This window comes from Pelecanus crispus, chromosome 1, assembly GCF_030463565.1.
Source record: "Pelecanus crispus isolate bPelCri1 chromosome 1, bPelCri1.pri, whole genome shotgun sequence".
Lineage (NCBI taxonomy): Eukaryota > Metazoa > Chordata > Aves > Pelecaniformes > Pelecanidae > Pelecanus > Pelecanus crispus.
In genome coordinates this window covers 146,220,233-146,237,071 of record NC_134643.1, presented here as the reverse complement: position 1 = coordinate 146,237,071, position 16,839 = coordinate 146,220,233, and the positions used below count along the sequence as shown (strand labels likewise).

Sequence of the window (16,839 nt, the reverse complement as noted above, 5' to 3'; positions counted from 1 at the left end):
GACAGGATCGATTCATTTCACAAGAATGGAAGCGAAGGCTACATGGCAACACGGAAAATGAGAACAATATAAGGATATAAAAGAAGGAAGATGCAAAGCATTTTGTTTAAACTGTAGGATCACATAACCTTGTATAGTTCCTAGCAGGCAATCACCATGCCAAAAAAGATAATGACAGAATTATAGAATAATGGAGGTTGTAAGGGACCTCTGGAAGTTGTCTCATTCAACCCCCAAGAAGAAAACAAAATAAACAACACAGAAAGTACAACAAAAACCCTGCAAATAACTGAAAAAAAATGACAACACAAAACAAAGGGGAATAGATAGGCAAGTACAGGATAAGGAAATGGATAAACATGCTGATGATGATAACTGTATCAAAAACAGCGTAGTGGGATAAAAGCCAATCCAGAACAGATTTCTGGTTAAGATCTAAACAGTAAGTCATTCAAGTGGAAACAGAACAAGAAGCTTCCAATGTAGCTACAATAAATTATCTAAATAGTTTCATAATAATCCCAGAAAACATTATGATGTGTAGAGAACAAGGCTGGATTCACTTCATAAGATGAAATGCTGCTTTAATTTAGCATTTATCACAAGGACAAATCATAAACATTCCAGTCAACTTTTAAACATACTGTGTGGAAGACTTGGTGTTAACAGGATTTTTGTGCTCTAGTTTTGAGGAAAAGATGCAAAACAATCATAACACCGTAACAAAATTTCATTCAACTTTCCCAATCTCCAGTCAAGTGCATGTTCATAGACATTAGGCATTAATCATATGCTGGTAAACCAAACAGTTCTGGTTTGAAATCCTCCATGGAGTTCAGCAGTAGTGTTGCCTCCTTTTTAAGATCTGGATTTAATTTTTCATCTGGAATCATAACCACTTGCATTCCTGCTGCCAGAGCTCCTCTGACTCCAAGGGGTGAATCTTCAAACACAAGACACTGAGAAATGAGATGAGGGGAAAAAAATTGAAGAATAATATTACTATGAACTTTTAATCTTTTCCTTTAAAAGAATGATCCTGAATAAAACTTACTAGGAAAGCTAAATTCAGTTCCTGGCTTTGACACCCCTAATTAGAACAAGGACAAACCTCTCAGTTTGAACATCTGCATGGTAATTAACCTTAAATTCATTTCAATTAAAAAAAAAAAACATCAACATGCATACTTAAATCCCAGCAACTAGTTATCCAGATGTTTCCAAGTGATTTGTTTTATAGGGATGGGTTTAAACACAAGTTTAAAGTAAAGTTAATCAAGTGCTTAAATACCTTTATGAGCAGACAATTTAACTCTTCAAGACTGACTTTACAACCTGCAAAATGGCAAAAGTGCTTTCACTTACAGGTGTGGCATTTCCTACATACACAAGAGGGGAAAGACTACACTACCTAGGTCAATATTACTACTGAGGATGAGTGGAGAGTAAGACAGAAGTCACTTGTCAGAATAATGCTGCTGAATTCATGCTCTATTTGCTTAATTCTTCCAAAGCAACAGTGAGAAAGAAAATCAGCCATTATATCGGAAGGTTACTTTTAGAGAAGAGACAGTTTAGTCAGGTAGAAGTTCCATGTCTTACAATAGTCATAATCATTCAAGATCGCAGTTTGGAAGCAAAGTTGTTAAAAATAATCAATACACTATTTATGTGAATTTTCTAATTTAACATCAGAATACTGAATAATAAATATGTCACATAAATAAATATATAACAAATCATCGAGTCTGAACTTTTCTATAATAAAAGATAATGCTTCTGGAGTTCATTCCAGAATGTATATAATGAAGCATCTCTTCCTGATATTACCCAGTCTTGAGTTTGAATTTTTGGTCATGGACAATCCAAAGCAACCTTTGGCATCCAACCATAAGAAAAATTCTGACCTACACTGACAGGCGGCTTCTAACACTTCTGCAATTCACACTGCATTTATTATCAATATTATTAGCACTGCAACTACTAATACCACCAAAATTACTGCCACAAGTAATTTCAGTAATTCAACACAGATGTTGGGATGGTTAGTGCAATTTTCCCCCACACCTTTCAGACAGTGCAACTCTGCCTTATCACAAATTTCTGTCTCATGCATTAGGCCCTTCTCTGCAGTCATCACCGATCTACCAAATCCCTTCCTACATACCCAGGATGGATTTTCTTATCCTTTTCTTCACAACACAATAGACTGTGGCAACTAATACCGAATGGGTAAGAGTAATGATTTGCTAAACCTAGTTTAACTTTTGACAGAATCCAGATATGGCACACTGGGAGAACATACAACAGCATACTTCATCTTTTAGGCTCTCTAACACACAACTGTTTCACCAGGGAAGATTAGAGTTGCACGTTTGTCTGTTCTGGCTGTGCTCTAAGAGAACCAACTTGCAACCTGCAAGAACTTTATTATGTTCAAAGAAAACATTTTTGCAAGATGTAGAATCATAGGATCATAGAATGGTTTGGGTTGGAAGGGACCTTAAAGATCATCTAGTTCCAACCCCACTGCCATGGGCAGGCACACCTTCCACTACACCAGGTTGCTCAAAGCCCCATCCAACCTGACCTTGAACACTTCCAGGGAGGGGGCACCCACAACTTCTCTAGACAACCTGGTTCAGTGCCTCACCATCATCATAGTGAAGAATTTCTTCCTTATATCTAATCTAAATCTATCCTCTTTCAGTATAAAGCCATTACCCCTTGTCCTATCACTACATGCCCTTGTAAAAAGTCCCTCTCCAGCTTTCTTGTAGGCCCCCTTGAGGTACTGGAAGGCTGCTTATAAGGTCTCGCCGAAGCCTTCTCTTCTCCAGGCTGAACAACCCCAACTCTTTCAGCCTGTCTCTGTAACTAGAGGTGTTCCACCCCCCGATCATCTTTGTGGTCCTCCTCTGGACTCGCTCTAACAAGTCCATGTCCTTCTTGTGTTGGGGGCCCCAGAGCTGAACGCAGTACTGCAGGTGGGGTCTCATGAGAGCGGAGTAGAGGGGGAGAATCATCTCCCTCTACCTGCTGGTCACGCTTCTTTTGATGTAGCCCAGGATACAGTTGGCTTTCTGGGCTGCAAGTGCTCATTGCTGGGTCATGTTGAGCTTCTCATCAACCGACACCTCAAAGTCCTTCTCCTCAGGCCTGCTCTCAATCTATTCTCTGCCCAGCTTGTATTTGTGCTTGGGATTGCCCTGACCCATGTGCAGGACCTTGCACTTGGCCTTGTTGAACTTCATGAATTAAATGCCTGTACTATATACACCCATCTGTATCAGACTGTGGAATAGGAAGAAGGAATGAACCCTCTCCTGATTTCTTTTAAAATATATTAATTCTTGCTTGCCAACATGTCAGCAACCACCTGGATTCTGCCAAGAGAAAGTAAGAGGTGCTTTCTACCTTGCATGTGATAAAGTAAAACTCAATGACTTTCAGTGAGGTAATGGAATCACACCAATCTCTTTTGTGCTCATTTCCTTTATACAATCACTGAATTCCAGTTTGAACAATGTGGTATTTTCAAATGTTGATCATTATCACTGTTACAGACTACAAATACATAACCAGCTGATCCCGCAAAGTTTGGGACAATTGCTATTAGAACGGAAGCACAGTTCTGCCTATAGGTTTTGTTCTTAACAATACCTTAGTTTGTGACCCTAAGCACTCTGAGGACTCTGAGGACAGTAAACGAAACCCTGACAAGCTTTGCCTTTTGAAGAGTAAGCTTAAATGTTGCACAGAACAGCATTATCAAGGCCTTTCAGAAACCTTTTCTAATCCAGCCCATGCAAAGAAATGTACTTCACTGCTCTGCTTTGAAAGACCTAATTGACTTCCATGATGTCACTAAGCTTACTGTGCGAGAGGAGCTGATGATTATGGAAGGCAATATGCATAATGAAAAGCTTAACTAATTCCCTGGAACTAGAAGCAATTAAAACTCTTAATTACCAAAGAAGCCAGGCAAATGACCCATAATTACAGTGGCTTTAATGTTACAGGAAATAAGTGTACTAGGTCTTCCTCCAGTCTTTCTTGCTACTGACACTTATTGTCAACAGCACAGCAACATTTTTAATGGATGATGAAAGGTTTACCGAAGTTCACATACAAAACGGATTTATTAACTTTGCTGCAGAGATGTTATAAAGTGTTCACTGTCCTGGCCCACACACATACCACATTTAGAGATATGAAAGCAGCCAAGTTCTTCCCAATTTTGCATAAGTATTGCAACATCAGCATCACTCCAACTGAGAGAGACAGATGAGATTTATACAGACTTCAGCTGAGATTCTGGCTGCTTCTCTGCTTTATTTCTAAAACTTATGTCACTGATCAATACTACTGCTATGAGAGGTCTCAAAAGGTCATACTAATATAGGACAGTTTTCATTTTGGAATGAACTAGATGCTTAAAAAAGTAAAGTAGTAAAGCATACTAATTTATATTTCACTCCATTAATCTAGAAAAATAAAAATTAATCACTTAACCAAAGGAATAAATAATAAAATACTGCAGCACCTCATTACCTCATCTTCCTACATGAAATTTAAGAATATAGGAAAAGAGTTTTAGTTAGGCCCTTGGAATGTACAGCAGGCCCTCTCCAACCTAGATACTGTAAATGTCTGGATGGAACATGTATGTAACTAACAGGGATATCCATAAGTGTTATTGTTATTAGTGACAACCAAGAAGTCTGGAAGGATAAAAGATTAAAATCAGTTTTGAAATTAAGATTTTGAAAATCCTGTGAAGATAATATATATGCATGGGGAGTGCTTATGGAACAAATATCCTTGACGACATATGACAGTACTGTATCAACTCTAAAGCAGGATGAAGAATGAGACTAAAGATGGCATAATTTATACACGTAGAACTCGTCTGCAAAATAAACACTACCATCTATTGTTCTAGAAAGAAAGAATGAAAATAAAATTTTCATCATCTTTAAAATGTGTAAATATAGCCTCAAATTCTTTCACATTGTATTAGAAAAATCTTCCGTTTGCTGTGTCTTGTCTGGTCTGGTTAGGCCTTTAGTCTCAGTGAAAACATCTGCAGACATAGGGACTAAACCACACATTTTAGCACTTTGTTTTTGAACCAGAGTCTTACCGGTAAGAGTATAGAATGTTTCATTCCTTTGATAAAAAGAGTGAGAAGAAAAGGAAATGAGTACTTGTTAACTCCTTCCTTTTCTTCCCTAAACATTTTCTTTTAATATATTATTATTTTTACATTGTATTCCCCATATGCTCCATGGGAAACAGCTACTATGGAATTTATGAGGAAATATTAAAATCCAGTTTTAATTTTTTTTCTGTTATCACTGTAACATTTATTTTGTGGTCTGTTCAAACTGAAGCCAACATGGTTAAGTCTTTCACTGGGTAAAATATAGTTAAAAAAACTTCAGTCCTATTGAGTCTTACACAGAACTAAGTTAAAACTACCCTGCCTTCTGAGGAACTACTGACAGAATGCCTCTCCCACCATGCATAAAACCCCATTTCAGAACCACTGCATGTATGTAGTCTGACTTAAAAAAACCCTAAAACCCCAACAAAAAAATAAAAAGGCATTCTGTGGATGAAAGTGGTTAAAAAATAAATAATAATAATTAATTTTATGCCTCCCTCCTGCTGAATGAAAGCCAAAAAGGAAAACAGTAGAATTTTGAGGTTTCAAATCACAGTTTCAAAAAGGGATGGTAAGACCTTTGAGAGGTTATCCCAATGTTCATTCTCCAGCTTCTGAACAGAACCAGTCTTTTTCTGTGGTTGGTGAGAAGACACAGTAGAATATTATTGTATCTTCTGTCCTCAAATGACACAGAAACATCTGGTATCAGAATGTGACATATTATGTTTGGGGCTTCTTATGGATCGCATATTATACTTCTATAACTTCTTTATTTATCATTGATTTCTCTCCTTCATGACCAAATCAACTGGTGTGATGTGTTATTTGTAAAATCTGCACTCTGGAAACATTTGGTAACCTTATACGTTAATTTACGTATACACGCACAATGCAGTCTTCTATAAGCATTTAAGGACTAATTCAAATTCCATCATATCACTAAAAAAATCCCTATTGATTTCAATGGGTATCAAAGTGAGGCCCAAAACAGGCTGCAGAAAGAAAACTACCAAGTACAGCCAGCCCACGATTTCAGAACAGCATTGTTCATCTCTGTGAACCAGAAGGTGGTCAGGCCTTTCACTTCTACAGGTAACTTGTTGACTGTTCATTTCCCAAAGTATTTTTACTTTCCTCATTGTGAAAAACTAGCTCATACTCTGTGGTCGTAATTAAAAACTAAGTAGTATCTAAGAAATGAATTACCAGCCTGAAAGATACTACTACTGCAATCACGGTTTTTGTTTTGTTCAACAACTTTTCTCTCTTTTTCCTTGCTGACTCAATTTTTTCAGATTTTCAAAATAATTCCACTACTGACCAACTGTGTTACTAGTGTGAGTGACCCAGGAATTTTCAAGAACCAAAATATAATTCAGAGTACAACACAGACCCATCTATATCCCTTACAAAATGTTGAGATGCTGTAAAGATGCTGTTTATCATTTATGGGAGGTGGTGGAAATTCACAAACAGAGAGAGGAAACACCAACAACTTCACTGACATGTCATAACACAGATGCTGGGCTATTTTTCAGGTAACTTGTTTTCTTTCTTTCCTATGCTTTGATATACAAAGTATCTAGGAACAAGGGGACAATGTATTTCTGGGTGACCCATTTACCACCAGAGTTACGTAAACATTATTGAATAAATGCATTTTAAGCAGCTACAGTATTTGCGAATTTGGCCTCCCACTGTGTTAACTCTCTGAAGAATTAACAAAAAACAATAATGAAATAACTTGATTCATGTTTCTCTCATAATCTTTGGACTTACACTCTTTCCAGAAATACTTGGGAAAAGTCTCAGTAGCAATAATGAATTACATTACATTTCATTTTAAGGACATACGCCAATTTGACTGGCCAGGGATAACAGAACCATATTAAATATGCTGTTTAAGAAAGTCATGCAGCTTACAGCCCCACAACTTAGTTCCATTAAGGAAAATAAAGAGTAAGCCAAGATGTTTTTAAATGTTATAATGAATGAACAAACAAGCTGGAAACTTATAATCAAATGAATTAAGCATCAGAGTATCCAGAATACCAGAGAATCCGGCTACCAGCCACCATTCTTTATGATTCAATGATTCATATGAGGAACTGTTTGGAAATTATATGCACATATGCTTTTCAATTCAGATTTTTATTAACTTGTTACTAGGAGTACGTTGCAGACCAGTACAAGAACCAAATTATTTATCAGAAGACTTATAAGATAAAACCAAAAATCATAAGCATAATTAAAAAAGAAGAAAAAAAAGGAAGTGTGTTACATCTGCACATAATTAGATCAGTCTGCATTTCCAGCTCTTGCATAAATGCTGCTTTACATTTCAGCCCAACCCAGCAGCTACTCTCTCACAAATTAATTCACAGGACGTTATGTTAAGGTGTGCCAGAAGGACTAAAATGGTTTGGATGGGGAAAAAGGAGGAGAAATTTCAAATTTCTTGCTTGTTTTCAAGACTTGATCAAGTGAAAGAAAGTGTTCCTGTGAGTGACAGTCGGACCCAGACACAGCGGCTCTGTGAGGCAGGGAGAAGGTCACATTTACATGAGGGGTTACTCTGATCATTCCGGATGGCTGGAGCACTCTTTTCACAGAGCACTGTGTATTTAGAGGATAGCACACTGGGAACTTTGTATGGCAACTTGTGTTACAGGCCTCAAGAAGTTCCCAGGCGTTTCTGAAACAGTGTCCAATTATCCCAGCAGCAGAAATCTAACTCAATCAACTGCAGCTTGGATTAGCTATAGAAGAGTATCGTTCTTTTATGGAGAACACAAGGCAAACACTCAAGATGCTCTATACTGAGGCTACTCATACTGTGTAACATGCTGGGTTTTTATGACACTTGTCTTTAAAAGTGGCCTAAAAAGGAATTCTGTGCAATGAAATAGTTAATTTGTGCTCTCTTCCCTTCCACACAGAAGTACCTTTACTAAACCCACTGAATTCCTTGACATGTAATACACAATACATTCAAGTAACTGCACCTTGCATACAGAACTCAGAACCACAGGATAATTTACACTGGAAGGGATCCCTGGAGGCCATTTAGAAACACCCTTATCCCTACATGTCCAGCCAGAGCAGGCTGCGCAGGGCCTTAGACCAGGTGAGCTTTGAGTATCTTCAAGGATGCAGATTCCACATACCTCCTGGGAAATCTGTTCCAATATTTCACCACCCCTATAGTGAAAATGGTCTTCCAAGCTTCTAGCAGGAGTTTCTTGTGTTCCAGCTTGTGCCTGTTGCCTACTGCACAATCACTCTGCACCTTGGAGAAGAGGCTGGCCCCACCTCATGAGCAAACACATCAGAGATATCAACCAGGTACATCCAAAGGAGGAGCTGTTCTGATGAATCCAAATTTTAGTCTCAGACTGAAACTGGAAGTAGGTATCAAAAGTATTTCCTGAATAAATACAATGACGTTTTTTGCCACAGGGAATGTCTACAAAGCCACAGGTGCAGCACAGCAGGCTGACGATGGCAGGTACCCTGCCTGTTGTGTTTAACTGGACACCATCACTTGCCTATAACCAACTCAGCAGGTGCTGCGGAAGGCAGCTGATTCTCATGGAGCAATCCAATTTTTTCAAGTGGCATAATTTTTTGGCAATAGTTTTTTTTTGTTCTATACTGTCTCCTTGACCAGTTTTATTTTCCTGCACAGAAAGACCAGCCTGCATACTGAAATGTACCTTAATCTGATCTAAACATCATCTTAATTATTGTATAATCTTTGACAGAAGTGTTAATAACAACCCACATATGCTTCAGACACAAAGTCATTTCCTAATTTCTTCAGTAAAGAAAGAAAGGGTGAGAAGAGGCATTCACCTTTAAACAGGTTTTCATTGGGAGTGAAAAGAAGTCATGGAAAAGGTCTTTTTTTTCTCTATGCAGTACAAGCTTCTCATTGAACCGTACATGACACGGTGTCACCGGTCTGGAGTGACTTGGTGAGATGTAGCTGTGTTACACTAACTCTTCATGATCAAGACAAAAGTGGTTTTCTTTCAAACTTGAAACAGCTGAAAGTTATCTTTTAGAGAATATTTGAGATTAATAGCATAAAACTCCAAGCACAAAGTCACAAACTAGCACCTTTAAGTAAAACAAACAGAACACTAACAAAATTCTAATTATAATTTTCTACATATTTCAACTACAAGAAACAAATACTCACATTAAAAATGGCAATTTTCTGCTCTCAATATAGATTTTCTAAGAGGAAGGTGGACAACAAAGTACAAAAGTAAGTTGGAAAAAATATTAACTCCTAATCTGTTGAATTTGGGTGAACACCTGAACTGAATCTTAAAGACCGTCTGTTGGAAATTGGCTTTTGTAACTTTTAAAAGAAAAAAATAAACCATTTTTTATGACATTGCTTGGAAGAATAACTTAGTACCGGCTTCACAAAAAAACAGAAAATGAAAGCAGGAAATTAAAAGCTGGGTTTACTCCAGTACAAACCAAAACCAAGAATAACTCCTAAAATCTTTAAAAAATGTAGTGTCTTGGAGAGAGTCACACCTCATAAGAGGGTTAAAGAAAGGGAAGAGCCAAAGAAGAGGAATAAACTTAAGATAACTGACAACAGGAAGAACCATTAGAATCTGAAATAAGCACAGTATTTTGAAAAAGGAAATAAATTAACATCATAAAGAGATACAAACCTATAAAGCTTCAGATTTTGAAACACAATAGTATGAAGGTTTGACTCTGGGTCTTTTCAGGGGAGGTTACTTCAATGTTTTTTTCTGTACTTATTGATATTCAAACTACTATTTCCACTAAAATGTGAACTTGTAAAATAGCAATAGTATTAACAGTAATTGTTATAAAATTAGTCTGTTACATCTGTGCAAGCAGAATATATGCTTCAATTTAATGTATTTCCATCATATGCCATTAGATTAAATTCCATGTGCATGTTTAAGACAAAAGCAAAAGTGACTAAATTAGACAATTTTCTCCTAATCATGCTCCTAACCTGTTCCTCAGAGGTAGTTTCAAAAGTAGCTGAGCCAAATAATGGTTTGCTGCAATGAAAGGTTGTTTCTTCCTTCTCTTTCTTTAATCTCTTGTTAACCAGTGTATGCGTCCATCTGTCTCCTAGTGATGGGTGTTGTGTTTGTGTGCCCTTCTGTGAATCAACTCTGTACCCTAATGGAAAACTATTCTCCTATTAGGTTCATAAACTGGAGAACAGCCACGTAACAGCTGGGAGTGAACAGGAAGACTGAAGAGGAATATAAATCCTCCATTTTGGGCAGTGTTTAAATCACAGAGGGGTTCATCACTTCAAACTATGGTCTTATTCCTGGCATACCTTGCATTTGCCTAAAGCAGACCATATGTGTAAAACCACAAAATGGTTGTGCAAAGTTTTGCAGAATCTGCTCTTTCAACACAAACCCAACTGTGGGCATGGGATTATAGTTATGAACGTCACAATTCCAAAATTTATTCTGCCATAGCAATCTAAAAATATCACATCTGAAATGAAATGCCTCATTACGTCAATAATCAGATCTATTTAAGTAACTGCCTTCATGATTTCAAAAAATGACTTCTCAGCCTCTTAGCTGGCAAAGCTGCTTTGACTGTGCAGACAAACAGAGCTCAGAACTCCAAATTTCTTACAACATTTTCTCTACCTGAGAAAGTATTTGTGTGCTAAATACAGTATTTCTAAAGAACATGAAATCTACCACCAAAAGTAACAGAATTAATAATAAACACCGTATTTCTACATATACTAAGTATGATATACCCCTTTTGAACTACTTATTATGAGAAAGAATAATTCAATGGAGATCACTCTCCTAACCCTGAATGACGGATTAACTTTAAGTACACAGCAAGATCTACTAGATCAATACAATTATTATTGGTAAAGAAAGTGTATTAAGAGTAAGAGGAAAGTTAAAAAGAAAATGTCAAAATTATTTTTTTAAGAGTTCAGTAGAGAAGTAATCTCTTTCACATTAATCTCTAGTTTGTTTTTATCAGCTTGCTTTGTTTATTTTAGGGAAGCAATAATTATCCAGGTATTTCAAGGTATGAAAACTGTTAAGATGGAAAGCCAGTGAATATCAATCAGTTTCATGTGAATCAATCATTAAAATGGACTACTCCTCTACAAAATTTCTTTCCACTGTAAACTCCAAGTTCCAATATTTCTATAAATATAAAAATTAATACAGTCTTAAAATGAATTCACATGTAGAAAGTTATTTAAGTTTTAATGTCCCATTGCAATATACTTCAAAACACTTCTGTCGAAATTCCCCTAGTAGTATCATCCAGCTATTTAAAATACTGCACGGAAACACTTTTTTTTACAAAGCATTGATGACCCACAGTCATCAAGCTATGCCTATTTTTCTATTAGATGCACTCTACCATGTAAGAGAATGCTCCTAGTCACCTCAACCAAAGGCTATCAGTTCTTATTTTGACTCAAGCATGCTAACAGGCAGAATAACAGGTTATTTTCAATGAAAGGACTAAGGGGCGTAAGATGTAAGTGAATGTTTTAGAGTAAAGAATGAACAAAAACAGAAAAACGTGCTTATTTAAGTCTGTGTATGTATGCATGTGTATAAATACGTGGTATACATATGGTCTCTATACAGATAGTGTCTTTCTCTGTGGCCTAAGGCTTATTCAGTTTAATATACATCAGATTAGTAACTATCACAGCCATGACACTGGCTTAACATTAACATTAGTTTGGGAAAACCAGCCATGGTATCAGCAACTACTAGCTATGCTTGTCACACAACTTCTGCCATGAATAAGTTCTTTCAGGTACTCAGTTCTTCAAAAAAACAAGTTTAGCATTATCTGGGTTCTCATCAGCTTTTTCTTAATATAATTTTTCTTTAAAAAAACACTTATCTGTATATTTCAATCAGAAACAATGTCCAGATGTCAACAGAGTATAACGCTGACAAATGGCAGGCTAATTTAAAAGGAAAACTACCACCTATCTGCCTGTAAATCGACCTCTCATGGGCAATGTCCTCAAAACATTGCAACAGGCCATATGCTTAAGTGAAAACTACTTGCTCATCTAACACCATAATGATTTTATATTAAAAGTAAGAATCAACGCTTACCAAACGAATCCACTGATCTGAAGTATCCTGCGTTTGCTGACCGTCAACAGTTTGAGTGAGACTTTGGAAAACAGACGAGGGTTAATTTCCCATTTAAACTAAACGTGTCCATTTCCTTGTGACTGTTGGAATTGTTACTCTAAAGTTTGCTGCCATGTTATTGCGCTACTATGTTATGGATTACAGATGCCCATGCATAATATACATACACGCTCACACAGAAAATAAGCAAATGCTACATAAATCTTGTATGGACTCACAGAATCACAGGATCCCAGGATGACTGTGGTTGGAAGGGACCTCTGGAGGTCACCTGGTACACCCCCTGGCTAAATCAGGTATACTTACAGCCAGTTGCCCAGGACCATGTCCAGACAGTGTTTGAGTGTCTCCAAGGACAGAGACTCCACCACCTCTCTGGGCAACCTGTGCCAGTGCCCGGTCACCCTCACGGTAAAAAAGTGTCTCCTGATGTTCAGAGGGAACCTCCTGTGTTTCAGTTTGTGTCCACTGCCTCTGGTCCTGTCACTGGGCACCACTGAAAAGAGCCTGGCTCCATCTTCTTTGCATCCTCCGTTCAGGTATTTACACATGTTAATAAGATCCCCCACCCGAGCCTTCTCTTCTTCAAGCTGAACAGTCCCAGCTCACTCAGCCTTTCCTCATAGAAGAGATGCTCCAGTCCCTTAATAATCTCTGTGGCCTTTTGTTGGATTCCCTCCAGTAGCTCTATATGCCTCTCACACTGGGGAGTCCAGAACTGGACACAGTACTCTAGGTATGGCCTCGCCAGTGCCAAGTAGAGGGGCAGGATCACCTCCCTCAACCTGCTGGCAACACTCCTCCTCCTCAGCTGCCTTTGCTGCAATGGCACATTTCTGGCTCATGGTCAACTTGGGTTTCCACCAGCCATCATAATTTTCTTTTTTTCTGAGAGTATGAAATTAATTTGCTTTTCTCTCCGGTTCAAAAGTGTGCAGCCACACTCACGGGTGCAGAGACAGATGGCACTGTAATGGAACTTCTAAATTTAAAGGTCTGAATGACAAATGTGCAAAAAATACAGAAAAAACATATTGCTAAGTGACCATTAGAGAACCTACAATGAGAATATAAACCACTCCATTAGGAAGTGTCTCAGTCACCCCAATACTGATATAAACACATTTCTTCACAGTTAAGTCAAAGGCAAATAGCCTTCTCCACAAATGCTTGCAGTCAACTTAAAAAGAAACACCTGAATGAGAGTTAATGTGCTTATAACACATACTTACTTTGCAAAAAAAATCTAAGTCGTCTCTGCCTAAGTACAGGCCACCCCTCTTTTCTTCCTTTTGAAATCAAATTCTGTGTGTTTATATATTAGTAAGACTACCATGGCATACCACAACAGTGCTTTCACATTGCTCTAACCATCACAACATGTGACCTGAAAGAAACCACCTCTAACACAGCAACACAATCAGTTCGGAAATAGACGCTGCCACAGGTATTGCCAAGAATCTGGATAAATTGACAGGCAGCTGAGTGCTATGAGCAGCATTTTGTTGAGAACTTGGAAGCTTCAGCTCCCACAGTGTATAAGGATTCCCTGGGGAAACCAGACTGCAGCAGGTATGTCAAGGTGACAAAGTATCACTGCCACACAATCCACTGAAATGTATGTTCTGGCTACCAGGTAAAATACGCTGTGACTGAAAAAAAAAAAGGACAGCCTGTCAGGTGAAGAAGCAAAAGAGAATCTCAAACACCATCATACAGTATACAGAAGATATCTCAAGTAATATTCCCCCCATTTTTTTCTGATTATAAGTTGTAGTGTTTTCTCTCTATTATATTTAAAAACTTTGCCAATTGATTTCAACTACTTCTAGTGAGATACAAGTAAGTTTCATTATTTAATAGAGAAAATTAAATCAGATGGCAAATATGTCTAAAGAGTGAGGACTGAAATTTCTCATCCATACATAAAGGTTGTCTTGGGGATTTATGTTCTGGGTTTGCAGGTCTTGAAGGTGTAGCTAAACACATCTGTTTCATATTCTTCAAAGGTTTGGAAGTTCTTAGCAAGGAAAACAATGTGAGAATCATAGAATTATAGAATCATAGAATCGTTTAGGTTGGAAAAGACCTTTAAGATCATCCAGTCCAACCATTAACCTTACACTACCAAGTCCACTCTAAACCAATCAAGGGTAGACTAGACTAAACCATGTCCCCAAGTGCCACATCTACCCGTTTTTTGAACATTTCCAGGAATGGTGACTCCACCGCCTCTCCGGGCAGCCTGTTCCAATGCTTGACCACCCTTTCTGTAAAGAAATTTTTCCTAATTTCCAGCCTAAACCTCCCCTGGCGCAGCTTGAGCCCATTTCCTCTCGTCCTATCGCTAACTACATGGAAGAAGAGACCAACACCCACCTCACTACAACCTCCTTTCAGGTAGTTGTAGACAGCGATAAGGTCTCCCCTCAGCCTCCTCTTCTCCAGGCTAAACAATCCCAGTTCCCTCAGCCGCTCCTCATAAGGCCTGTGCTCCAGACCCTTCACCAGCTTTGTTGCCCTTCTCTGAACACGCTCCAGCACCTCAATGTCCTTCTTGTATTGAGGGGCCCAAAACTGGACACAGTATTCCAGGTGCGGCCTCACCAGTGCCGAGTACAGGGGAACAATCACCTCCCTGCTCCTGCTGGCCACACTATTCCTGATACAAGCCAGGATGCTGTTGGCCTTCTTGGCCGCCTGGGCACACTGCTGGCTCATGTTCAGCCGGCTGTCGACCAACACCCCCAGGTCCTTTTCAGCCAGGCAGCTTTCCAGCCACTCTTCCCCAAGCCTGTAGCATTGCATGGGGTTGTTGTGACCCAAGTGCAGGACCCGACACTTGGCCTTGTTAAACCTCATACAGTTGGCCTCGGCCCATTGATCCAGCCTGTCCAGGTCCCTCTGCAGGGCCATCCTACCCTCCAGCAGATCGACACTCCCACCCAGTTTGGTGTCATCTGCAAACTTACTGAGGGTGCACTCAATCCCCTCATCCAGATCATCGATAAAGATATTAAACAAGGCTGGCCCCAAAACAGAACCCTGGGGAATACTGCTCGTGACCAGCTGCCAACTGGACTTAACTCCATTCACCACTACTCTCTGGGCTCAGCCACCCAACCAGTTTTTTACCCAGTGAAGACTACGCCCGTCCAAGCCATGAGCTACCAGCTTCCCAAGGAGAATATTATGGGAGACGGTGTCAAAAGCTTTGCTAAAGTCCAGGTAAATGACATCCACAGCCTTTCCATCATCTACCACGTGGGTCACCAGGTCATAAAAGGAGATCAGGTTGGTCAAGCAGGACCTGCCTTTCATGAACCCATGCTGGCTGGGCCTGATCCCCTGGTTGACCTGCACTTGCCTGTTGAAAAGACACTAAAACTTCTGTTTTCTCCATTAACCCTGCACCTGTAGATAAAACAATACTTTCAAAGCCACAGAGAACAGTCTGCTCATTGACAATTAATGTAGTAATTTAACAAGTAGTTCTATGGAATATCAAGAGATAATAGGTTTAAACCAGAAAGAAACAATTACTCTACCTAGGACTACTGTTGTTATAATCTCAACCAGGTCAAGTTTTAACTTTGCTACCAAAAGAAACAGGAAGAAAATCTTACAGAATCAAGTGACAATTGTCATTTTGAGCTGCTTCAGATTACCAGCATCTTGCATCTAGATGGAGAGCAAAGACATTGCTCATGACCGTCTAAATACTTTTCTCAATCAGATGTTGTGCTTAGCAGTGGCAGTGCTGCAGGCTGCCAGCCAAGGTTCTTCACTCCCACATTGTTCTCCTATGTCCCTATCAACTAAAAAAGGATTTGGGGTCATGGAGCTGCAGCAGCCTTGCTGATATCAGGCTCCTGGATTCGACACCTTTGTTATATACAAATGCATACATGTAGTATATATAGTTCAAAATATTTATCTGCATATATCTTTATACATATATATATGTATCTATATATACAGATATAGAACTGCATGCATTTATAAAGCTAGCATCAAATGCAGTAAAATGTCAAGAACAGTTACTCAGGAAGGGCTAGGGAGAAAAAGGCAAATTCCACAATACTTTCTCAGGACTGAACCAAACCCCCCAGGATGATGGAGATTTGGCAGGAACTAAAAATGTTCTTCAATTCAATATAAAAGTACCACCAGCACGGTATCAAACATGTTTTGGGAAGGCACTGATAAAACGAAGTTAGTAGTCTTAAATTCTACATTATCTGATATTTCATTGTCATTATATGTTCAATCTAATTCAAACATATGCAATGACACTTTGCCTGTCTGAATGGTATCTAATTGGAAAATGCAGTGGGTGAGATTCTTGCTAAACTTCCTAACAGATTTAACAAAATAAGCAGTAATTCATATCCCATACTTCCATGTGACATTGCTGGTAGATACTAAAGTATCTCCAACATAACTAAATTTATGTATCAGACACAGTACAGCATA

The 16,839-nt window shown here is 38.6% G+C and overlaps 1 protein-coding gene across 1 annotated transcript in view; it reads right to left on the bottom strand.

Moving 5' to 3' along the window:
* Positions 1 to 729: 729 nt before the first annotated feature.
* PUDP (pseudouridine 5'-phosphatase) overlaps positions 730 to 16,839 on the bottom strand; it is a 74,533-nt gene continuing 58,423 nt past the window's right edge. Inside the window, 1 exon segment of the mRNA XM_075726869.1 lies at positions 730 to 959. Within this exon segment, the coding sequence (XP_075582984.1) occupies positions 783 to 959 (177 nt within the window). The 3' untranslated portion in view covers positions 730 to 782.